This window comes from Lepisosteus platostomus, chromosome 4 (assembly GCF_059453375.1).
Source record: "Lepisosteus platostomus isolate fLepPlt1 chromosome 4, fLepPlt1.hap1, whole genome shotgun sequence".
NCBI lineage: Eukaryota > Metazoa > Chordata > Actinopteri > Semionotiformes > Lepisosteidae > Lepisosteus > Lepisosteus platostomus.
In genome coordinates, this window is record NC_142614.1 from 74240996 (window position 1) to 74267909 (window position 26914).

General features: G+C 41.2%; 1 protein-coding gene across 3 annotated transcripts in view; it reads left to right on the plus strand.

The window, feature by feature from the left end:
• adgrv1 (adhesion G protein-coupled receptor V1) overlaps positions 1-26914 on the plus strand; it is a 203674-nt gene that overhangs the window by 168518 nt on the left and 8242 nt on the right. For all 3 annotated transcript variants that reach the window (XM_088630676.1, XM_088630677.1, XM_088630678.1), the window contains 2 exons: positions 2472-2629; positions 19494-19615. In XM_088630676.1, the coding sequence (XP_088486802.1) occupies positions 2472-2629; positions 19494-19615 (280 nt within the window). The remainder of the gene's footprint in view (positions 1-2471; positions 2630-19493; positions 19616-26914) is intronic.

Genomic DNA, 26914 nt, shown 5'->3' on the forward strand with positions numbered 1-26914 from the left:
TGTTGCTTGCTGGGACAGACTCCAGTTCCCCCACGACCCTAACTTGGATCGGTTACGAAATGGATGAATGGATATACGAAGCTAATACTGTATATGAGAATAAGGAAATACAGAAATGCAATAGAAATGTAAGATCATCAGAGATAGTACAGTATCTTTATATTGGGACATAAATAGTATGTTGCATAGACATAATTATCATTAGAGCCTCATACAACATGCAGAGCATTTACATGCTTATGTCCCCATTTTTACTTACAGTTTAAAAAAGAAAACTTCATTATTTCTATAAATAATCTGCACTCTTTGGTACTCAATTCACAACAAGACAACTAGATTGGGCATGTTGAACATTTTCTGTCGTTCTAATTTGGAAGGATCCTTTATGTTGTGCTGTTTGGACAAGTGCTTGGGGTGGATAAGATTTTTTTTATTTGGCTGTAAGTCCTTGCTCAATCAAGTGCTCGCAAAACCTGTGTCAAACTTGTGCCATGGTACATTAAATCAAATTAGATCTGCAAGACAGACATGCTGTGTAAAATTACCGTATGTGAGGGATTATGGGAGTCCTGGACAAGCTGCCCAGTCTGTTTGCTGAAGCTGATCCCTGGCTTCCTTCAGTAAATTCCTGGATGAAATCCTTCGATCAGTATCACCTGAAAAAAACAAGCAAACAAACTAAGTGTTCCGAACAACCTCTTCTCATTTATTACCATTCTTATATTCTTATATAGGTGGGTTTTATGCCATTTGCAGTAGGAAACTGTTCTGGTTATTTTTCTTTTTTTCTAGACTGATGTGGAGGGAGTTACCCTGTGAATCACGATTTGTCTTGATTATTTAGATATCCTATCACGCAGCACCAGAATATCCGAACGGGTTTTAATGAAGTTCCCATAGCCAAATATGAGAATTTACTGTCCTTAGCCACAGAGCCAGAGAATAACAGGAACATCCTGTTGACGAAAATGAATTCCTTAGATAAAGCCCAGCCATTTACCGTGAGTTTCAGTGCCTCAGAAGCAAAGGCAGTGCCTGAGAATTCTTGTCTTACAAAAAAAAAAAGATTTTGTCACTATTGCACACAATACTACAGGCATCCCTTGCATTGCTTCCAGTTCTATTCCATTTTTTTCCTTTCCAAGCTGACTGCATGAGATTCTTAAATAATGAAACTGACGTTCTCAGATCGATAAGTTACCTGCGCTCCTCCCAGTGCTCACCACCTGCACTGACACTCACGCTGGGCTCATTAATTCTGAAACGAGCCAACGCACAAAGGTTTCGCACTGGTTTCCCCCAAAACGTTTGGAGACCGGGTGCAAAATAATGGACATCACAGTCTTGAACAGGCAAGATGGGCCACCTGACTTTCTCACTTTTTGTGAGACTTTTCCAACATTTTTGTGTTGGTATTCTAAAAGGGGTGTGTGTTCCTCTGCAAGGACACATCATTTCTCCAGGGATGTATCCCATTCAGGGCTGCTTCATGTAGACCAATCTCGAATACTAAACTGGTTTAAGCAGCAATTACCACTGCCCATATATAAAAAAAAAACAACAACTGAGGTTTGTACTAGATGATTAATTTAAATTACTATAGTGCAGCAAATGCCCATACATGAACAAACAGGAAAGAAATGGAGCAAACAGGAAAAGGTAAATACACAGTAAGGATAGATTGTTTATTTGTCCATGTTGACATTGATACTATTTCACTAGTATCAACATTATTTCTTCCTTCTAAAAAAAAACTGTAATGAGCTCATGGAAACTTGTGAACTGTTACCCTTAACATGTGTCAGTGCCAATGTGGTCGGCATTGTTACCCTGTGTAAACAGAATAACCGTATGTAGACTGCAGAGGTTTTCGCTCTACATAAGAGTGTTAGAAAGATTACAAATCACCCACCCAGCTCCTTTGGAAGTATTCTTTGTCAACTACTGTCCACACATGGATGCACTTAATCGGATTGTTTTCATGACAACACATACAGTAGTAAACTGTGTCTAAATAACCGCCATTCTGTCCAGAGTTGTAGTCAGATGTATACTAGATGTAAATGCATGTGCTGGTTAAATACTGCATATGCTGCTCAACGAATTAGACATTTTAATGTCGTAACATACAGTAACTGGGGTTAGTATTCTAGCTGAAATCAAAATAGTATCCCCCAGCTAAATACATCTCACATCGAGTGCCAAATGATTGGAATTTCAGATGAACAGACAAATTCTAAGGGACAGCTCACAGTGACAGATTAGGCTTGTGTGACTCTGACAACGAGAGTGCTTTGGATTATTTGAAGTCAGTTCAGGTGGGGAGCTGCGTCAGCACGCGGAGGCCGGCAAGGAACCAGTAAAGGTTTGTCCCCTGCTGAAAGGAGAAGAAGGGAAACGCAGCGTCTCGGTGATGGGGATCGTGCCGGTGAGGCCCTCTCATTCCCCGCTCTGTGCCGTTGCTCTCGCAGGTGTTTCATACCCAACGTGTACGCTGCCCTGTGCACTGCGGCCCTGGTGCCCTTGGCCTGCCTCGTGGGAGTCTTCGTGGTGGTCGTCCACGCCTACCAGGTCACCCAGCAGTGGAAGGCCTACGACGACGTCTTCAGAGGGAGAGCGAACAGCACAGGTATCTTTCCACCTTAAGGGCCAAGCCCAGAACCTCCTTCATTGAGGACTACTGTCTTTTTTTATACCGACATCCTCCTTTATTTGACACATCAGCTTCAGCACATGCTACAGTAAGCACAGCCTAGTTTAACACAGACAAGTACGCCGTACTCCATCAGTTTTATTAAAGGAGAAGCTGATTCATGCTGTTCCAACTCAAGACTTGCATTTCTTGAATACGGCTGCTTCTTCTTTAGATTTTTCGAAAGGAAACTATTTTTGAGCTACTTCAATTTAAACAGCTGAAGTCTGAAGTGAGTTCAAGTCTGAAGTGAGTTCACGGCACGACTGACAAGCTTTCACACAATGGTAGACAGGGCTGTGGTACAGCAGAAACCTAATGACTCTCGCCTCTCTGAGAGCTGATCGTGTGTGTTGTACCCATGTAATTCCTCAGAATGGGCTGATCTGAGTGATATATAATTACTGAAACACGTTTATGTTCGAAATGAGCAGTAGACACCCTTGCGTGTGAGAGCATGTGGGGGCACAACAAGTGGCAGTCAGAATTGAGTGTCAGGTGCCAAATTCAGGATTTTAATTGTTGCTCAAGTGAACCGAAACATTTTTGACGTAATATTTTCCTTGTCCGTGCCTTTTGGTAGATGTGCTGTTAACATATTTTTCTGCAGTTACAATGTTTGAAGCTCTGTGATAAGGCACTTTCTGATCATATTTCAGTACAGCCTGTCCTCGTCTTTTTTAAACCAGACATTGGTCCATTTCCATCTGTATTTATAGTAACAGAGGTCAGCGTTACCGTGGTTTTGTACTGCATCAGGAAAACACTTCTATAACTCAGACCACAGTTAAATACCACGCTGATGGCCGTGGGTTTGTTTAATAACAGGGCTAAAAGTGCAAGAGTTAGAATGGCAAAACGTTCTGTTTTCCTGTTCGATTCCGTCACTTGGCATTTTGCATTGGACATGCCGGATGCCCCTGCTGCGATGGTGCAGGCGGCTAGTGTGTCTCCGCAAGGTGAGACAGCAGAGGGAACCAGGGAAACAGCGCACACTCGGGGAGGCCGAGCAGGCAGTGGCGTGGGGCTGTAGCAGGCTGGGGGAAACAGGCAGGGTGCGGCGCAGGCAAACACAGTCCGGAGTTCGTGGTCAGAAACTAGCTGGGCTCCAAGCCAGGAAAACACTGTGAGGGATGCCCGGGAGACAAGTTCAGGAACATCCGAGGCAGGGAGCTAGAGACCGCAGGAGCATGCAAGGAGACTCCCAGCGGACTCTGTCATTAAATCTCCTGCACCACCTGATACGGGGCAGGCATGGAAATCGCTCCCAGGTCATGAAGATTTCCTGGGAAGAGTGCGTTTCCCTGGTAACTGGCACCGAGTGATGGGTGACTGGCCGGATACCATGGCCAACAGCTTTGCCAGGGGGCCACCCTTGACAGAAGAAGGTTATAAAAGTGAATAGTAAACATATGAATATATCCGAATTCCAGGCCTTGGTAGCTATCTCTTCTTGTCTGTTCACGTTGTTTTGTGCTTTCGAAATCAGTCTCAGTTGTGGTTGACACCATCTCAGAGATTGACAAATCCATAGATATGCTGTTTGCACTCTTAACCTGATCTGTGACACCACTTTTATTTTGAATACTGTAAATTCATAGCATATTCTTCAACAAACTGTTTTCCTTTTTAAATTACATTTCTAACATTTGTGGAGTAAGCGTTTCGTGTTATGAATGGCTAATTGTGTCATTGTGTCATAATATGGAAGAAATGCAACTTCCAATATTTTGTTCTGAGGATTCATTCCTCAACCTTATGGGACAGACTGAGGAAGGCAAAGCTTTCTACAGAACCTATCCATTCAGTATCTAAGGAGTACATGAGTAATATTGGTCATTATGTTGTAATTATAATTATATGCTGGTTATGATGTATAACAAAGGCATTCACAGTCATATCAGAAAGTTTAAAAATGTAAATCTGCATAACCTCTGAAACCATTGGAAAGCTCACCACAAATGTAAATTACATACCAGAAGAGGCAATATGAGGTACTTTGAAAAATGAGAACAGGAAACACTTCTTTACAGTTTACAGTTCTTGAGGGTTCTGGGAGTGTGGAACAAGCAATTGAGCTATATGTTATATGTTATGTTATAAGAATAACCTTTATTTTATATAGCACCTTCCCAAAATGCTTTACAGTACAGGTGTAAGAAAGTAAGAATGTTTTGCAGTGCTGTGCAAAATTCAAGCAGTGGCAGTATTTGAGTTCAGTGTGAAAACAAGGGGGTTTAAGTGGGGTGGGCGGATTTAAGAGGTGGAGTTGAGGAGTTTTATGGCTGTCGGGTAGAAGCCTTCTTTGAACCTAAAGGTCCAGGCTTTTGTATTCCTAAATCCCCCGCCAGAAGGAAGAGAGAGAAAAGTGCAATTTCAGGGTGGTTTTGATCCTTGGTTATAATACTTGCTGTCCTGAGGCAGCACGTGGTAAACATGGTGTTAACGGAAGGGAGTTCTGTACCAGTGATGGCCTCAGTTCTGTCCGCCACCTTCTGTAGTATTTTCAGGCATGAGCTGAGCAATTGCCACACCAGACTGTGCTGTACCCAGTGAGAATACTTTCTGTAGCGCTTTTGTAGAAATTTGAGAGTGTCTGTGAAGACATACCAAATCTCCTGAGGAAGTAGAGGAGCTGGTGTGCTCTCGAGATTACTTCGTCTATGTGATGGGAGCAGGTCAGACTGTTGGTGATGTTTAAAAGAGCCCAGGAACTTCTCCACAGCAGCCCCACTGGTGTAGACAGTGGCATGTGATCCATATGGTATGTGGAAAAAACGTCCGACTGGATGGCAGGATCAGGTGAGTTTGGAGCGAGCCCTGTCTCTCTGAAACAAAGTACTCAGTGGTCCCTCACTTCCAGTTGATCAGTCAGCCTTGCTCTGAGTTTGTTTAGTTAATTTTCCAGAGACCGGACGTTCGCCAGACGAGCGCTGGGAAGTGAAAGTCGAAAGCCTCTGTGTTTGAGTTTTACCTGGAGGCCTCCGTGTCTGCCTTGCTTCCACGTCGTTCGGTTTGTGTTTGGTGCTTTTGCCTTGAAGTGTCAGGAGCATCGGGTGGGCAGGAGACCAAGGAAGGTAGTCCAGATAGATGTTCTAGGGCCAAAATACTCAAACTTGCATCCAAAACTCCTCATCTAATGTTTTAAAGAGCATGTTGGCCATACAAGATTTACAAATAGTTTGTACATATGAAGTTAACAATAATAACACATAACACGACATAGAGCCATGGTATAGAGCCAGATAGAGTACTATCTTTGAGAAGCTGCACGCAAGATTTCACCTCTGTCCATCACCGTTTTGTGGAATGAAAGAAGAAGATGATGAGTCTTGATTTGAAAGTTTTCGGAGATGGTAACTCTGTGAAATCCAGAGGGATAGGATTCCAGAGCTGTGGGGTGCAGCAGGAGAAGGCCCTGTTACCTATAGAGTGTAGACAGGCTTGGGGGACAGACAAGAGACCAGAGTTAGAAGAGAGAGGGATGCAAGGTGGGGAGTAGGACTATAATAAGTCAGACAGGAACCAGGGTGCCTTGTTGTCATGTTGAGCCTTATAGCTGAGTATGAGGATTTTGAAGTTGACATGAAACCTGATAGTGTAAGGACTTCAGGATAATGCCACTCCACTAATCACACCACAGATATCTTGGATTTTTCAAAGAAATGGCTAGATAAGATCTTTGGATCAAGTGACTGCTAACTACAAAACAGGCTAGATGGTCTCCTCTTGTTTGAATCCATTCTTGTGTCCTTAAAGTATTGTTTTCATGACACATACTGCTAAAACTAAAGTGTGGAATTAACATATATAAAACCTCAAACACTCTTCTGATTGGACTAACCTGACAGCTGTCCTGAAAGAGTTAAACAGTAAGCATAATGACATAACTTCTGCACTGAAGTTCCCATATCAGCAGATTTCCCAAAGGGATTATCCCTTAATAAAGATAGCTGACTACAACAGAAAGACAAATGCTCCCTTATTTGATAACCATATTACCAGCAAGTCAATCAAGAAAGCTCTTGCACATAGTTGCTCATTAAGCAAACATTTGGACCTTTTTCTTCATTGAACTTCTGAACTTAAAGACATTAAGAAGGAAATAAAAACAAAGATGAGGCCACTTAGTTCCTTTAGCTGTTGCTACTATCTGATTGATCTGATAATCATATCCAGCTGTTTCTTGAAAGAAGCGGTGATGTCACCTTGAACCATATGGCTGGGAAGATTGTATCGTAATCCAGATGTTTAAAACCCTTCTCTTCTCACTTCTGAAAGCACTTGCCCATTGTTTTCACTTTGTTCTCTGCATCCTGTTTCACTGTTCATTCCGAAAGCACTGGGTTGACTTTGTATCAGCTCCTCTTGAGTCTACTTTGTTCAAGGCAAAAAAGCTTCAGTTCCTTCAGCCTGTCAGAGTGGGACATTCGTTTAAGACTGGAAATGTATCTGGTTATCCTTCTCTGGACTGATTCACCTACTGGATCAAAGGCACGCTGTCACCCACTAAATACTGGTTTTTATATGGATCCGTTTTTTTATCAATCGGTACAACAAAGTGCAATTTACGGGTACCTAAGTATCCTCCTATCCTTATCAATTAGATTTCTGGTTGTAGTTTAACCTAACAGCAAAACATGTTGTGTCTGAAGATTGACCGTGGAACCATCATTGAGTGGGAAAAGTCTAAGGCACAGCACAGCAGCCCAGTTTGGTGTTATGGAAAAAAATGTTTTCCTTTGAAATCTTTGGTTGCGGCTGTTTATCAGGTAGCAAAGGGGACACTCACTGTTCAAACTGGAACAGTTTGTGCTGAGCATAGTAAGCTGTACATTCACGTGAATCAGCTTTGAAGTACAGTTTTAACTGGGTCAAAATGCCTGAGTCATCACTTTAATTAAAAGGTGATATGCAGCCCAGATATTGTTTATTTATATACTTCCTGCAGGCACAAAAACAAAGCAATAGTGAGACTTCTTTGTTCACAGTGGGCTGCCACCTTAATAACACTGGTTTTGTTTTCTGAACATAAAAACTTCTCTCTTTACTTTTGTGTATGTATTTATAGAAAAATTAATTGTGCTGACTATATATATATTGATAAACATTTATGACTGAGCATGATACACCCAAGTGATTTGGGCTGTTGTTTTAGCGTAAACGTGGAGTTGATTGGACACAAGTAATGAGTTGATTTTTTCCTCTTTAATGTGAAACCTTAGGAAAGTCAAGAGAAAAAACCTAGAGAAGAACCCATGATGAATACATTTCTAGTTTGGCAAGACATTACAAACAGATTTTTGACAGCGGAAGGCTACAATCTGGGAGACAATAAGTTCTGATATCACACCCATATTAACACATCGCCGTCCTCCGTTTTCAGGATTGTTTTTTGTAATGCCAGCTCTATTGTACCTGAAACACTGGGTCACAACAACCCACACATCAGCAGGTCAAGTGTGATGAGGCAGCTAAGCAGGCATGTATTGCAGGCCAGATGGCCAAACTGGGCTCTCAAGTATCCCACTCTTCAGTGATGAGTCAGCGTTTTGTGGACACCACCCTGATGGAAGTCGGTGAGTGTGGTGCAGACGTGCATAACGATGCACGAATTGCTGGGTGGAACAGACCCATCAATAGGGAGGCCCAAGTGTGTTGGTCTGGGCGGGAGTGTCTATTCAGTGCTGAGTCTTACTCGTATTATTTGATGACAATGTGATGATGACGTCCAGAGAACTGAATTACTGGCACCCTGAAGTGCCAGTATTCCCGCAGGACAGCACACGTCCTCATGCGGCTCGTATGACAACGACTTCCTTGTGATCAAAGCCCTCCTCACTGACTTCAGCCCCATCTAGGGGAAGCGATGGCTCAGAGACCAGTGAACATGCTTGTCCAGGCTGTATGAGAGGACAGAATGGGACAGAATCCCACAAGATGGGATCTGCCATCTGTGGAAAGCATACAGATATACAGCTTGTCCTGCTCCTAGTAGTGGTCACAGTGGTGATCGCACATTTTACTCACTTGTAACCTTCACAGGTAGCCCCCTTGTTGATAAGTCCTGCTGATGTCAGAAGCTAATCACAGCATGGAGAACTTACCTAGGTTATGCCTGTCAAATAAAATGTTAATGCCTGTTCTGCAAAAGTAACAGATCACAAGTTCGTCATTTTCCTGGAAAAAAACTGGGCGGATGTATTGTATGTACAAGTGCTACGTTTCTTTTCATGCTTAGAATATTCGTTTTTGTAAAGATCATATTTGCTATTTTGTTCTTTTCATTCTTCTTTGGAAAACTTGCCAGGCTCTGATAAGCCTGTTTTGTTTTGTGCAGAACACTGCTGCCTTTCTGTTAACTTAATGTCTGCTGCTAAAAATGGAAAGCTGGTACCTGATAGTGTGGAGGTAAACTGAAGAGTCCTGGCCAATGCACAGCCCATGCAGCTGGCTGTGTAAACATGTTTTCAACAGCCTCTCAAGTCCTTTTATTTATGGGCCAGAGGAGAGAGAGGGAGAATCTATTAAAAGCTGCTTGATGGCTAACAAATGAAGCAATGCGTGCCAGGACAGCGAAGGCACAGTCATATGTTAACGAAACCGACAAGCACAGCCACAATTAAAATGAGGTCTCTTAGTGAACTGAGAAATGGCTGGTAGATATATTGGGCCTCTGAGAACACGGGACAAAAAAAATATCCAGAGTGTGCCTGCGATTTAAAAAAAACAGGAAGGTTTATAGTAAAATATTTTCTTAAAGTGTTAATGGCTGAAGCATAATTTCTAAGAGTGCGTTAGAGATGGTCAGAGGTGTCGTATTAGGAATAAAACACATTTCCTTACGGTAATTCTTTGAATTTACAGTGCTGGTAAGGAAAGAACATATAAACAGTATCTCAGATCTATAAATGAGAAAGACTCGGTCAATAAGGAAATTAAGGCTCCCTTGACCTTAAGCGGTTTCCCATAACTTCTAAAGAATAACAGTCAAGTAATTACATCAAGAACGTTTCCTCCATGCTAGATGTGCTCTTACTTCCTTTTTCCTGAGGTAGTTGTCAGTGTGCAGTACTCTTCTTTCTGTAAGGGAGGCATCATGATTAATGAATCACCGCCTGGTGCTCTGAGGAGGACATAGGAAGCAGGTGAGAGCTAAGTCCTTGGTGAATCCTGTGGCTTCCAGACAATTTGCATCAATCCAAGGAACTGTTTGGCCTCTTTTGTGATAGCTGCTTTTGAAAGGTTATGTATGACAAAGTGTCCTCTTATGACACATTCAGAATAAGGGCGGTTTTTCAAAGCAATACTAATGAACTGGCAATTAAACATCCAGATACCAGGTTAAAACTATAATTTTTTTCTTCTTAATAATAATTTAATAATTGCTTACACTTATATAGCGCTTTTCTGGACACTCCACTCAAAGCGCTTTACAGGTAATGGGGACTCCCCTCCACCACCACCAATGTGCAGCATCCACCTGGATGATGCGACGGCAGCCATAGTGCGCCAGAACGCTCACCACACACCAGCTATCAGTGGGGAGGAGAGCAGAGTAATGTAGCCAATTCATAGAGGGGGATTATTAGGAGGCCATGATTAGTAAGGGCCAATTGGAAATTTGGCCAGGACACCGGGGTTACACCCCTACTCTTTTCGAGAAGCGCCCTGGGATTTTTAATGACCACAGAGAGTCAGGACCTCGGTTTTACGTCTCATCCGAAGGACGGCGCCTGTTTACAGTATAGTGTCCCCGTCACTATACTGGGGCATTAGGACCCACATGGACCGCAGGGTGAGCGCCCCCCGCTGGCCCCACTAACACCTCTTCTTGAACGGAAAAAAAAAAAATATGACAGGGCGAGATCACTTTCATGATCTTTATCACTTTATCTCATTCAAAGATGTCTATTTCACGGAGGAATGACAACATCCAAGGTTCAGATGCTTGGTGAATGTTTATCGAGTATTTAAGTGTAAGTTCTGCCTTAACCCGCTTGGTTAAGAGGTAGCCTCCTGGCCAGAGGATGAGGAGGGTCCTCTCTGGGCGCCGATGAGATGGTATCAGGGGCCAAAAGTTAGGAACCCGGGGCCGAAGGCACCAAAAGTGTTGGGCCTTGTCGGACACCGGGGACAGTGGCAGAACAAAAATGCAGACATTGTTAGAGAAGGAGAGATTAAAAGCTGTGGGACGCCTGCTGACTGAGCCAGAGGTAGGATGCCAGACAGATTAGGTGCCTAAGAGAAGTCACCAGGAGCTGCATGGGCAGAGAGAGAGGAACCCAAGTTGTCTCCGGCCAAGTTGGATGCCGGAGAATGCAGCAGGAGAAAAGGCGGCTTTAAGGCTGTAGGACGCCTGCTGACTGAGCCAGTGGTAGGACGCCAGACAAACCTGTGGCCACAGAGGTGGCATCAGGAGCGGGAGGGGCTCTCATACAGCTGGCCTGAACTGGACACCAGGAATAGCAGCAGAAGGAAAAGCCAGAATTCAGCTGCAGTGTTAAGACAAAGTGTATTTATTTTCAAAAGGCAGGAGTTTCCTCCAGTTAGGAGTAGGTTTGCAGTATTCAGTTTGTGTCAGTGAAATCTTGTCTTTTTGGCAATGAAATTACTACTTAACTCTGTCATATTAGATTATACAGACTTAGTCATCTCATGCATTGAGACATCTTTAAATACCACATAATGCAAATTAAGATTTCTTTGCCAGATTGCAGGACACCAAATGTTTGAAATATCATATTCATGCCCTAACAGTGTAATTTAGGAGCTTTTGTCAGCCCTTTCACTGGCCATTTGTATGGCTATTTAAAATGTCATGATGTCTTCTCTCTTTTCCAATAAGAAAAGTCAGTTCCATGTGGTACAACACCATGTTTAGGAGCACTGTCATGTTAGTAAGAGGAGGTCATGAAAGCTAAACGTTACACGTTTGTTACAAAACTGATCCTACAGGATGGCTGATGAGATGATTCTCTGTAAGAACTAAAGAGCTGGTGTCCATTAAGGCTGTATAAAGCAAAATAAAGGGGCTTTGAGATTAAAAATGAAAAACTTGTCTGAGTCTAGGGAGTGTTGGTTTTGGTGTGTGAAGGGAAATGTCTTTAACTCTTCTAGAGGAGTCAGTGTGACTGGACCTGTGATGTCCTACCAACAGAAACCCTCTCTGGCCTGGAGGCTACCTCTTAACCAAGCAGGTTAAGCCATAACTTATTATACTTAAATACTCAATAGGCATTCACAAAGCATCTGATCCGTGGATGTTGTTATTTCTTTATGAAACAAAATATATTTCATATTACATTATTTCAACAATGTTTCAATATTGGTTTCAAGAACGTGCCTGAGAACTGCAAAATTAAACTACTAAAAAGGAACTTTGTTTTGTTCTTGTGAATACAATCTAATAATTAACATCCTAATATAATCCCCAGATGTCAGCTAAGTGGTACCCATAGCTAAGAGTATTAAAATTAAGAAATAAAAGAAAAGGAGAAATGCCTTTGTAGGATCTGTGATAAAAACAGTACTCTGACACCAGGTGTGCAGTGTGTGTGAAGTCATGTTTTCTTTTCAAGCATTTACTGTCCACTAACAGATTTACAGATGTTAGATGTTACCTTGATTATGAGCACAGAATCAGTAGTGTAGAGTAGTGGTTTGAGCTCTGGACTCAACCAGATGTTTGTGGCTGTTGTATGACACTGTTGTTACTTTACACTGCTTCAGTCTAAATACCCATCTGCATAAATGGGTACACAGATTATGCAGGTTGAATATGTCAACCAATTTATTTCTTAAAAATATATTAAAATGCTGAATTTTATTTTCATGCTTTTAGAAAAGTGTTCAAGTCTTTCACAGTCACCATTTCACTCACCAGACTGCACAGGCAGCACATACTGTACCATGAAACAATTTCTCTGATCGGAGGCGTTAGCCACCAGTCGTGATGCACATGACAGGTGTCTTGGTTAAGGATTGACGTAGAAATCACACTGAGGTTTATATGACAGGAAGTTGACAGGTGTGCAGAGCTGCTTTGTTTTCTTTAACTATGGAACTGAAACTCAGAAAGCTGTTTTGATCGCAAGACAAGATGTTCTTTCGATAAATCATATTTCCTTTGATGCTAAACGCAATAGTAACTTCAACAGGTTTTTTTTCTTATTAATTACTGCTTTGATTCCTGCGCCTCTCATGCCTAAACAGCTGTACTTTTGGAACTGAGGGATAGATGTGTATGCAGCACAGGGTGTAGACGACTGTTTTGAATAAGAAAACAAATGAAAATGTATCAGTGAGCTTAGCCACAGCAGCTAAGAAGCTAACACAGATATGGGATGTAGATAGCATTTGCACTTTGGCTGCTGGGATTTATTACTTTTCTAAATGATTTCTATACCCCAGTTGTCTGTTACTGTACAGAGGTGGTAGGCACCCCTGTGCTCTTCTTCGGGCTTGGGTGATGAAAGAGATTTCTGTAGGAGACCTTGGCAGGGGATCTACCAAGGAGAGATGGCCTGAGAAGGGCTGGGGGGAGTTTGAAATGTGCCTCCAAGCTATGTTGCTGAAGCCGAGACCCTGGCTTCTTTCAAGGAACAAACAAACTACCAAACAGGCCGGAAGGGCAGAATGGCCTCTTCTCCTCTGTCACCTTTCTTATGTTTGGGGCCTCCTCTCATTTTAAGTTTTTCTTATAGTACCTTTGCCTCCCAATGAGAAGCATTAAAATTAAAATCTTAGTTCTGTTATTTTTTAAAATAAATCAATGTGAATGTGAAAGAACACTGGGCTTGTGTGCATTTTCCTTTATCTGCCAAAGCCAGCAATGCCAACAGCTTCATTTTAGCTATATACTGTATCTCCAGGCAGTGAGTATTCAGGGCTGTACAGGCACAGGTGAGACATTTACGTATTTTGCCTTTCAGTCACACATTTCTTACATATGTCTTTCTCTGGAGTTCATAAAGTTATAAAAATGTCAAAAACAGGGTTAAAATGACCAGCTAAAATAACACTGGATGCAGACATATATTAAATGAGAAACTGTGCACAGACATATGCAAACTTCAAATTGATAGTAAAGAATGAAGCTGACTGACCTTCATCAGATTGAAATATCAGCTATTCTTTCTACAGCAGATGTGAATACTGCATGTACAGGTAGCAGTGGGCAGGAGTTTCTCCCTCCTTTATGTATCAACCAGTTTACCTATGTGCCTGTAGGAAAGTCACAGTGTATGGTTTTTTTTTGCTGTACAGACAGATGTTAACCTAAATAGATTACATGGAATACTACAGTATGTAATTTTGTGGTAAAAGATAAAGTATGCATCTTATGGTTTAATGTTAATGTTTGAAGTTATTGTTGATGAAGCTGTTGTAAGTACAACAGCTGTACTAAGCTGTGCTGTGATGTCCTTTGATTTACGAACAGAAGTAGATTTATATCTTCAGTGTTCACAGCCAGGGAAGTGCAGCAGAAACTGCCAGTCCTCGCTTCATCCAGCAAAGAATCTGTCCTCACTAGGCTGTTTGCTGTAATCTGTGGCCTATCTGTAAGATTCTCAGCCTCACCTGGATTTTGGAAGTATCTTATTTAGGCTCTGTGTCCTGTGATCTTTTTCCTGTGTTCTGTGAACTGCGACCGTGTCTGGAGATCAAAGCCTTCACTAGCCTTCTCTCAGGCCAAGTGCAGTGCTGATGGGAGCAGTGCTTTGAAGCAAAAAGGCCAAACTGAAAACTGCACAGAAAAGCATTCATCCATCCAAGTCTAATGGTACACTCTCACGGGTGTTTACTTTGCTTTCCAATTCATGAGGTCCTATTTCAATAATAACATACCCGATTTCTAAGAATTCTATATGTGTTCCATATGCGGGCCTGTGGTTGAGCTATTTGGAATTGAGAGATTCCATGCAAGTGGAAAGTTTGTGCTTTTCATCATAAAATGTTGGGTTCATTGCCCAAGAGTCCTTCTAAAAAGTGAATGTTTTAACTCATTTCCTGAATTTTCATTGTTTCTTCTCCAATAGCACAACTTACATTGCCTTACAAAAGGAAAGATCTTCAGATTCCTGTTATTCAGCATGCTTTCAGATTAGCACAGGGAAAGTGACATAACATTTTCCACTGGATGAATAATCCTAGACTTCTCATCTAAGTACATCTGGTTGTATTCTGTTTCAGCAGCTAAAAGCAGTTATGCTCCAGCCCTGGCTGGCAGCCACAGTTTAACAAGCTACGTGCAACAGTACTTAGCTGGCCAGAGTGACTGCCGTGAGAAACAGATGAAGTCAGGTATTGGAAGTGCCAAAAAAGCAGCTATCTGTAAGAAAAATCTCAGCACGAGGGTCCTGACTGATATTCATTGAGCACGTAATGAAAAAAAAAGACTTCACAAGGAGGAGAGAAGGGCTGCGATAAGATTATTGAGTTAAGACTCGAGATCTGTACCAAATCTCCATTTTTTACAAAACAAAGCATCTCTGTTGTGTTTTGTTACACTGCTGTGATTCGACAAGAGAATAGTCCCACATGTCTGTGTGCTTAGGGTACTTCTTTTACAGATTGCAAGAGGTGAAAGAGTACAGAAGTCCAAGCATTTAGATTCCTTGATTCCTGCACATGCCTTTGGATATTGAATTTTGTGTTTATATATTTTGCAAGTGTATAGCTTATTTGGAAAGGCAGACTTGTTGTACAAGTGTAGTTGCATCTCGGGAGCAGTTTGTTTTTTATCAAATGCTCCTGTCTTGGAAGGAGCTGTGTAGTTAATTATATTCTGCAGCATTCACTAATGCCAAGTTGACTTTACATTGAAGTCACCTGCAGTGTCCTTTTTTTGTATCTGAGTGAATATTTGTTAGTACTGTGAGGGTATCTTTAGAACTTGGTGTCTTTCTCCTGAATGTTTCCTCAAGCAAACTTATTTCATGCAAAAAATGGAATTTGGCCCAACCAGCTGTTTTTCATCTCTTTGAAGGCTCACATTCTACAACAGACTCTATTCTTAAGCTGTGCCCTTTTTTTCACTGACTATATATAACAGGCATAGAGAGGCATGTTTGTGTAACATGCATGTACTGTTTTCTTTCGTTCAAAGCCACATGAAAGTGCTCATTTTCTGTGGATGAATTAGTCTATAGGATGAAGGCTGGCTCTGAGGGGAACCTGCTGCTACTGGATTGCATCCCAAACCACAGATGGAATGCGCTTAGACTCACGGAAAAATAGCCACAGAAAGAGGAAGTGATAACCATGTGCTGAACCTGCCCTAAAATAAACTGGAAGGGCTCAGCACTTCTCTAACATGTGTGATTTTGTCTGCCTCTCTCTCCTGCTCACACCTCAACACATTGCTCTGGAGGCACAGCTCAAAACCCTTTTAAGCTTGATCGTTGCTATTGATCATGGTGGATCCTCTTGCGTTTCTAGATTGAAACCATCAGTCATGAAATGCTTCTGACGTTATAAGAGTGAACCACCCCTACAGCAATCCACGACATGCACCCTGTTTGTGGACTAGTTCCTGGATGAAGAAAGGCCAGAGTGGTCATACCTGGTCTTGGAGAAGCTCCAGGCCTTCAGATTTTCCTTTCAATTGAGGTTGAATATTCCTGTAGTTCAACCATGTGATTTATTTGATTTTGTCACCAGTTGAACCAACTCAGTGTTTGGCTTCAGAAGTACTCTGCTGCAAGCATATACTTTATATGTGAAGTAGCTGCTGACGGCTGAACAGCTCTTAATGAAGAGCTGTGATAATGAAGAGACCTCAGGAAGAAATTCAATTCAGCTCTTCACAATAGGTTGTCATAGTGCATTTTCACAGTTACATAGACTATAAAACTGGATTGTACAATACCCAGAGACGACACTGTTTTTTTAAATGACCAGCATTACCATGCTTGTAGGGTTTCTGTAGTGTGAGGTTGAAGATACTTTTCCAGTCTTATGATTTATCTTAGCCTCTTTCTCATTCCCAGATAAAGTCCCTAGATCTTTCAGGTTATACTGACATGGTCATAATAACAGTATAAAATGATATGCTCCCTGAAATTATAATAACAGGATTTGGAAAGTTTATAACCAAGCCAAATAAAGCTAGTTCCAAAGCATAAATCTGACTGTCTAACATGGGACTTTTGTGAACTTAAAGTGACAAAACAAGGGCAAACAAGTGGTGCAGAATGGAACATGAAAGCCTTTTGAGCCAAGAGATTCAGTTCATACTGTTGGGTGTGTTTATGCATTTTTTAAAAACCCAATCTTAGCTGTGTCCAAATAACCAAATTTAATGCCCTTGATTATCTACATGAGGACTGAGTCCAAACAGACTGGAAACTGAATACTTCATGATGCAAAACATCAATACAACACAACATAGAAAATCATAGAAAATATCATTTTTTCCTCCAAGGTCAAATCAAAATAGTTATCAAATAATCAAAATAATGTTCTATCTCTGGTTGATCCTTTTCTAAAAATCTATTAGGCATGTTAGATTCTAACTGGTTTGTGCCGCTGTGACCCGGTATAAAATTGGAAATCTGTAAACCAAGCAAACTTGCAAGAATTACCTAATTCGAAATGATTTAATTACCTATTAAGTAATTCTGAATAATCATTGTGCTTAATCATGTGTCTCCTATGGAACTCAGATACTGCTGGTATGCTTTGCACCAGCAGCTTATTTCCTCTCTGGAATAAAGTCCACAATTAATCCTTTTTGAATACCTCCTTCTATCTTTAGAGAATGAGACATTGGCCAGAACTTGTCAGTAATCTCAGCAGCAGTGAGAACCTTGGACTTTCGGATGCTACAGCTTGCAGACGTGCAGTCTGTCATGTTTGGTTTTCCTAATTTGTAGTGGGAACACTTCATTTCTTTCTTTGGCTGCTATATCAGATTTATACTTGAACTTGTGCAAATAGCAGCTGCTGTACATTGAAATTAATGCAGGATGAAATGCCTCTTTCCCTCATCAGTATTTTGCTGGATCCAATAAACCTGAAGGTATTTGGACCCTTTGAAAAGCAATATGCAATACTATAAAAATGACCATGTAAACTAATTGTGATTTTTTTTCTTAAAGTCAACTGCACATTTAATTTGTTCTTTAGAGTACTCTCTGCTCAGACTGCCACCACAAAAAACGTATTCCAGACAGTCTATAAAGAGGGAAAAGATAAAGTGTAATCAAGGGTGTTTTTTTCAGTCTGACCCTGTAATGGCATTCCTAATGTACTTGTCTGACATTTTATTCCAAAGCAACTACACTTTTTACTCATTAGTACAACTGGGTATTTTACTGGAATACTTTGGGTGAAGTACGTTGCTCAAATGTGCGACATGAATTTGAACTCCCGGACCTCTAGTTACGAGTTAAACTGGTAGTTACTGCTCCACGCTGCTTTTTTATCAGGCACGTGACTGATGTGTAGCTGCAAACTAAAACTGGTTTGTTCCTTTATTAATCTTAGTTATAGCTGTGAGATAAGGTTCTCAGGGCTAAGGAAACGAGTGTGCCTGAGTGTGCCATAATCTTCTGACTGATAACAGGGAGAACAGACTGCTCCTGTTTATAAACCTTTTCTCTAGAGATAATAGACCTATATGTCATTATATATCTGCTCACATGTGTGTGATGCACTTTAAAATTTACTTAAGTACTTGTAAAGCAGTAAAGGATAGCCAGGTTTCCAAAACTCTGTTCTCTTCGCAATCCACTGACATCTACTGTAGCAGGTGCTAACAATTTGCTCCAGTCCAGACGGTTTGTCAGCCCTATTTCTTCCATTGCTGTATGCCAGGATGCCTCAGTACTTTTTTTCCCAGGAATTGGGATCAGTTCCACTACAAACCTGTGAAGAACCCCTTCCTACAGTTACTGGAAAGTTTGTGATGAATTTGCACTTTGCTTTTTCGAGTTTGCCTGAGCAGGAGCAATAAAACTGTTGGGTTACATAAGTTCCCTCTGGAGCCTGGAAAAAATGAGTCGTTCTGTCTGCTAGAAATGGAAACAGAGCTTTGGAGAAATTAGAGGCCCAGGAGTTCCACATTTCCATGTCTTGTTTGCTTGTTGATCATCTGTTCTGTGGAAAATCATTTTTGTAAACTCTCAAACAATATAAACAAAACAAAAGGCCTCCAGTTTATTTAGAAAGTTCTCTGTGAATTATTTTCATATCTGGACTTCAGTGCTGTATAGATTTGTTTTTGTACAATTCCAGTATTATATTTATTTCCCTAGAATTATTTGGAAATCAACAATTCCAAACCACGATGAATGTTATGTTCTCAATAAAAGTTATTTTATTATTTTAAAAGTTTCTTCCCCAGTGCTGAAGTTTTGAAAAACTCCTAATATGTTTCCATACAACTGTGTGAGCAGACACCCAAATTATCTGCACCCGAAGGTGCTACAGAAACAGCTGCACTAATGTTTCACAGTCTTAGGTTGAGCTGGGTGACCCTTAATGTAAAATACACAGGAATAGATCTTGAGCCACTCACTGAAATGTATATCATGCCTTGCTGATGTAACCAGGTCTTGGCATATTGTCTGGGCCAGCAAGGACAGCAAGGGACACTGTCCTTGCTCTTTCTAAAGCTTGGCTGTGCAGTGCCATTTTGGAAGAGACAATGGAGGTGCTCTTTCCCAGGAGAGCCAGGCTTTGTGGCCTGTGCTCTGTGATGTTAATTTGGGATTCGGGGGCAGGATTACCGTCAGTCAGAATATCCACTGCTGAGCCGTTATTGGCGTAACGAAGATCATTTCTTGTTTCACAGAGGTCCCGCTGGTGCTGTACCTGTTTGCCCTTGTTTCTCTGGTCTGGCTGTGGGGAGGCCTGCACATGGCCTACAGACACCTGTGGATGCTGGTGCTGTTTGTCATCTTCAACAGTTTGCTGGTAAGAAGTCTGATTATTTATGCCTCATATACTGTACATTCTGTGTTAAGGCCTTCTGTTTCCTCTTGATTCATACTGCACCACCAAAAACATAAGTCACTAATGTGTTAGAATTCCCTCATCACTCTTTCTCTCTGCGTATGTCCTTTACGAATGTTTCTGTGAGCCTTGCTGTGATGCTACCTGTGGTAAACAGGCGTTCTGGCTGCAGGAGTGGTTTGGGCTGCACTCGTAACTGGAGGGTGGTAGGTTTCAATCCTGGGTGGTTTCCTGCTGTTGTTGCATCCCTGCTCAAGGAGACTCATCATGACTCCAGTAAAATACCTAGCTCTATAAATGGGTATAAATGGGAATTGCTTTTGATAAAAGAGTCATCTAAACAAATGAATAATAATAACATACAAGGAATGCTTTCAGTTCTGCTAAACACTGTCCATTGCCTAAAACTATGTTCTCTGTCTTAGCCTGCAGGACAGCTCACAAAAACATATTAAACTAAAACTGATTAATACAGAAATCTCAGGAGTTTTCATCGAATGACATATTGTCAATATAGCCTATGCCCCAGAGCCATACCTCAAATATGCAGACAGCTAAAACAATCAAAACTCACGGTGGGCTGGAATGCAGACACAGACTCACTTTTAGGATTTAATTTTCAATGTCAGAAAAATTATAAAATAATCCCGACGCCACCCCCTCCGTCACAGTATAAGATGCTAAGAATAAGGACATTGCCATTGATGATTTTTTGTGAATTTGCTAGATCCTCACATTGCGAAGTAATTAAACTGTAAAGAAGGTGAAAAGACTTCACGGGAATTATTAAACTGCAGTGTTTTGTCCAAAGGGTCACTGATTGAAATTTCCACTATGAATGGTGGTAATTTATCGTTCCATGCTAGAGGATATAATTAAAAGTAGCATTTTTGAGTTCATGTACTTTTTATAGTTTTTCCACTGAGTAGGAATGAGACTTCGGAGGCTCTTCAGTTTCTTTATGTACAGTAGCTTAGGTCTTCTTTGTGGTCTTTAAGTTTCAGAAATGTCTTCAGCAGCTCTTGGAAAGTCGTTGGGTTTTTATTTCATGAGCATGTGAGAGGCGCTGTTGTTCTGAAAACTGCGTCACTCCTGTCAGTAGTGATATGTGACGCCACTGTGTAAAAAGCGTCATATCGGATATTGGATATCCAATGTTAAGACAGATTGTTCATGAGGTAAAATCCATGTCATTCAGTAGGATGCAAGAAAAGGCTAAATTTAGTCATTGGGCTTGCATTTTCTCTACATTGCACCATTTTCTGCAAGGCAATCATGGGGTTGAGGTTTGGCCAATATGGTAAACTGCTCTCCAAGGGATGATGACAGTAATGATTTGTTTGCGTTCGCAAAGTGATTTTCCTCTACCATTGGCCGTTCTGCACCAGCGGTCCACACAGTACAATTCTGCGCAGTAGAGTGGGAAGAGAAATGAGGAATCGCTTCACAAATGGAATTAAGTAGAGGCTGGGTTTTAAGAACTCACAGTGGAATTTAGCCAGTACAGTGCTGTGTGACTTTTAACGCACCAGTAGTCGGGACCTTGGTTAACTGTCTCATCTGAAAGATAGCAACTCCTAAAGCACAGCGTCCCCACTCACCCTTCTGAGGAACTGGTTTGGAATTTCTAGTCCAGGGGGAAGAGCACCACCTACTGATTCCCCAACATTGCTCACAGCAGGAATTTGGATTTCTCTGGAGGGCTCCCACAGCAGTACTGAATGGGCCCAGCCTTGCTCAGCTTCCAACATCTGGCCAAGGGAGACTGTAAGGTGGCAATACCAGTGTTACCCTTTCCCTGAAAGAAGGGCAAACTGTTTTTACAGATCTCACAAGAATGAAGGCTGTGATTTTCAAAACCACAATACAAAGGCAAAAATGTCCTTAAACTGATTTTGCGTGTCCCTTCCAGTAATTAAGCTGAGCCAGATACAGTATGATCTCTACCCCGGGAAAGTAACTTTTTTTCCTTGTTCATCTGCTACAGAAGTGGATCATGTACAATAGAATCTGTTCCTCAGCCTTAGATATCTTGTGCAAATAAGACCAGACCAATTCATTTACAAAAAGAATACCAAGACTGACATAACCCTGATATACTCATTTATATTTCAGGTAATCACATCTTAAAGGATACAGTGTGCAAGACTATTGATTAGGTACAAATAAACATGTTTGACCTAGATTTTAGTCATTTGTCCATGCGACAGAGTTTACCACATCTGTCCATTCAGATCGTATTGGCAAGTAGATGCTGTTCGTATTAGTATAAGCCCATTAGCGAGTCAGCATTTGAAAAGCCTTTGATCTCCTACTGTGCTTTAAATCACTAGAAAGCTACACATATTTAGATGCAAATGCTTTTTGTTTCTTTTTGTTTAAAATATTTTATTTTCCCCTCCACATGGTGACATAAAAACATTTTTGTATGTAAAGATACATTTAAAACCAAAACTGAAAGCCTCTGTACAGTTGGCTAACTTTTATTATTGACCTATCTTTACACTTTTGTACAGGCAGATCATTTCAGTAGTTTGCTGAAATATTTAGTCCCTCAAAAGTTAGCAATTTCAAACAAGCTTTGCATGTTAAAGTCCAGGAGGAAAATAGTACTGTGTCATTTTAAATATAATGTGTCATTCCAAAAGTGAGCAATGACAGTGGTTAAAATAAAATGGCTTGAAAAATTGCTTTTACATAGAGATACATTGTACTGAGTAAACATATTAACATAGAGTACTGAGTAAACAGTGTATACATACTTTAGCTTCAGAACTCCATCTAGATGTACTGGATAATATATAAGATGAGGAGGCTGGTGGAACATGCAGGTCAGCCTTAACCAATCTCGTCGTGATCTTGTCAATGGTTTTGGTAGACCAGTTGTTGGCACTTAACCCTCTGGGCAAGAATGCCCAAAGCAATACCCCAGCTGGGTGACCCAGGACACTGTGCTTTGACCTTCAGGTGAGATGTTAAACCAAGGTTCTGACTGCCTGTGGTCAGTAAAGGTTGTTAATTATGTGGTTCAGATATTAAATTTGATCAGGAAAAGTGCAATACATTTCTCTATCCTCTCATCTGTCTTCCTCCTGATGAGGCAGCTGTAGAGGAGCCTACATCCCATATCTCTATTCTATATGTCCCTATTCTATCTCCCTGTTTGAGTTATCAAAAAAACAAAAGATCCTACACTTAGGGTGAACTCATTCTGTATGCTAAGGTGCTGTTGTTCCAGCCAAAGCCCTCTATGACCAGATGTGTTCATCATGATCAGACAGGTTCACTGTGTAAGTCTCCTCATTATATAACCAGCTTAGCACAGGAGGACAATTCCTCCTGTTTCTTCATTGGACACTCAGAAGGATTAGAATCTCCTTGAGTAGGAAAAGAACATAAGTTACAAATGAGAAAACTGGACAGAGTGGTAGTAAGCAGTTAATTGACCCTGAATCTCATCCAGCCGTTTCTTGCAAGAAGCCAAGATATCAGCTTCAACATGATGGCTGGGTAGGTGATGAATGACTCTTGTCGATAAGAGATCATACGAACTTGTCAACAGGTTTAATCAATCTGTTAAAATTGTATAAACCAGTCTTCCAGAATTGTGTTTAATTATTCCGGTGTTCAATCGGGGTGTCAAATGAATTGCTCCAGGTTTGCATTACTGGCACAGAGTTTTGACAAGGCAAAAACAGGCTATCCTCTAGAAAAGCAATTTAAATAATTTAGTTTTGAGATGTAACCTCCCTTAGATGTGATCACAGTAAACAAATTTAATAACATTTTTTAACTTGGAAAGATGGATACCTTTCCCAATTTCTCTTGAAATGTTTTTTTTTCGATTAAAAAAATTAATGTGCTCCCTCCCTTGTTATGTATTGGAAATACAATATGTAATAGTAGGACTCCTAAATTCATACAGAAAGGCACATGCGTACGTACCGAATTCTCCTAACTGACAGATTTTAATATTCATGTCTTCTTATTTGTTCTGTTATCTGTCTGTTTGCTTTAAACCCCGGCACTCCTGTATCTTGGCATCCCCTTGAAGAAAATTTAACTTCGTCATACTGTATAGTCTTAGAGATTTCGTGTATGCTGGTGATTCCCCTTAGACACTGTAGATTACGTGCTGGTGCTGTAATCGCATAATTACAACATAAACATGGCACTTAGTAAAAGGACTCGTGAAATATCAGAGGATGTAGCATTCCCCCTCTTCTGTTTTCCATAATAATATGTTTACAGATTATTCTCCTTTCTCGTCAAGACATTAGAGAAATGAAGGGATGCATATTTTCGCCGTCACTTTTATGAGAATAGACTACCCGAAGGAGCAAGTGTGAGCCTCTCTCATCTTGAAGACGCCACTGTCTGCTCTGTCGCTCCTAGGCTGTGGGATGATCTCCCAGCTCAGGTCTGATCTTGCCTCTCAGTCGCCACTTTCAAATCCTGAGAACCTCTTCGGGGGGAAGTGGCAAACCCAGACAGTGCAGGAAGTGAACAGCAACGACGTGGACTGCACGAACTTCAAGGGATTTATTTAGGGTGGAGGAAATGAGACTCTCACAGAAACACACAGAAAGTTGTGGGCATCTGGAAGAGCTTTCCCAGCCACACGCTTGAGGCCCAAACTTTGGGCCCTTTAAAGGCACGTCAACGGGGCAAACCTTTAGTTTCAATCAGCTGCTCAGCTATCAAACGAGCTCGTCTGCGTCAGGTCTTACATTGTTCTGTTCCAGAGCACCTTGAGATGCTGTTTCTTAAATGGTGCTATTTAAACTGAACTATTATTAGACTATATAGAAAATATCATCATTGTCATGATAAATAGTAGATAGTAGATATTATTTGGAAAGTCCTTTTGTGGACACAAAATTGAGGAGTGGGGGAAATATTGTATTGTCTTACCAAATGAGTATATCTCCTTTATGTTATTGAAATATAATTCATAAAATGCTTTTAAAACCAACATATATTTTTGCAGTGAAGTACAGAACTTAATTACAGATGAGGTGCTTGACATTTCACATTGTTGTGAAAGTGGAATCCAAACCACATGTAGATATAAGAAACGAGATGTTGAATTTTTTTTGGCAACATAAGAAAGCACTGTGAAATGTACAGTATCTACCATTATCATGATCTGAGCCCTAGTAACTGATATATAACTAGCTAACGTGTTTCACTGGAAATACACAGGCATTTTCAAAGGTTTTTCCAATTTTAAAAAGGAGAGTATTCATTTGTGCAGCAACATCAAAGTCAACAGGTTAACTGTTGTTAACCAGGCTCTTGCTGTTGGGCCACTAGCCCACAGAATCAGGTTATTGCTCACAAAAGGCAGAGTACCACCGTCACCATCATGTACTGTAAAATCCATTCATAACATTGGCCCTGCTCTTCAAGAACTGCCATCTTAGCATTCACTGTACAGCAGTCCCCGTTCTTATAGATCAGCAGGAAGGGCGCTTACGTAACTTGCTGTGTGGCCTACTTCGAAAGGTACAAGTGGTGTGCACATTCCGCATATGGATTAGCCCGGTGTATGAGTCAGGACTGTTCTCTATGGTTACAGAATTCAGCACTTGGCTTTGAAGTGCGTCTCCAAGGGAGCAGAATATAAGCACACTGTCCACTTCCCCTAGGCCTGAGCAACACTGGGCTCGAAAAAAGGCTGCTAGTGAAGACGATTTAGGTGTTTACTGTACATTGACACCTTCAACGTGGGGAAGCAACTAAAAATGCGAACTGAATGTTAGAAGCCTTGATTAAATTTGGAGATAAGTCACTATTTTACTATTACCTGTCACATATTACCTGTTCATTGATTTCTCTGGTATGCTAAAATGTTACAGTGCATCGTAAGACCACATATAGAACATGGATTACGGTGTTAGTCACCAAGTTGCAAGCAAGGTATTAATGCTGTGTAATTAGGGCTTCGGGACAGGAACCAGTACAGAGCAGAACAAAAGAGTGATAAAGAGACACATTCCTGGGATTGAAGGAGACACTGCCAGGCTGAAACAGCTGAGTCACAGATAAATGGGTTGTAAAAGTAGCAAAATGGGCTGCAAAACAGCAGCTACAAAAATTTCAAAAGAAATTCAGCGAAAAAGAAGACATTTGGGTTTCTGTGTCCTCTAACAAATCAGCACCTCGTTAAACCTCCAACTTTAATATTGAAATGAGTGTAAATGAGGACTGAAGGGTGGGATTTGGAAGGATACACTGCAGCACAGACATGAAAATGAGATGTTAGGATTTTGCTTTCTGCTTTGGGAAGGTGCAAAACTTTTGCATTGCAAAACCCAGTGATCAAGAGCTGTAATAAAGCACCCACCTTCCGAGACTGTCATTTGTCTCTACATGCATAGCAGCTATTGTGTATCACACGCTTATCTTTATTATTTTGCTATAACATATGCTGGTTAGATTTGAATTCCATCTTCCACTCTTTCCACAAGACATATGCTACATTGTGTTTGATGCTGTTATCTCTGCCCTTAGGTCTCTCAGCACATCAGTTTTGCATTTCCTTTTCTTGTGTCTTGATAACTTTGCTGCTCTTCCTCTGACTTCTGCAGTCAGTCCATTTTACTCTTCACGCAGTTCCACTTGCATGTCCCCCAGCCTCACCTCACCTCTGGGCCTTGAAAGAGGATCAGATGTCCATTACCAGTCAATCAGTCTTTTATCGCTATAGCACTTTACAGACTTCACAATATTGCACAGCAGCTGCTGACCATGGGGGCACAGAGGAGAGGAAAACACACACTCCCAGTGGGAAGAAAGAAACCTCTGGGGGTCTCAGGCCTGAGGGTCACCCCATCTTTGCAACCATACTAATACTTATGATCACATCCACTGTTCCTAGACTGTGAATGTTACATAATGTGTGTAGCTATTAAGCTGACTTAGGGCTCTGTGCAAAGACATTGCCTCATCACAAGAAAATGTAGATTTCATGTACTGTATTATTTTGACCTGCACCTGTCTTGGCATAATGTTAAATTCCTAGCTGTGGTGTGATATTTCCCATCTGATGTTCAGAAATAAATCTCCCCAAGCCTTTAGCGATGAAGAAACCATGATTAGGACGTTACCACTATACTGACAGTAATCACCACATACACCAGGAATCACTCTCACTTTTCAGCCGCTGTCACTGTGACAGATTGCAGCATCACAGCCTCAGAGAAGCACAGCTCAATGGCCCAATCAGTCTCCTTTCTGCGTCATCTCCTGCATGTC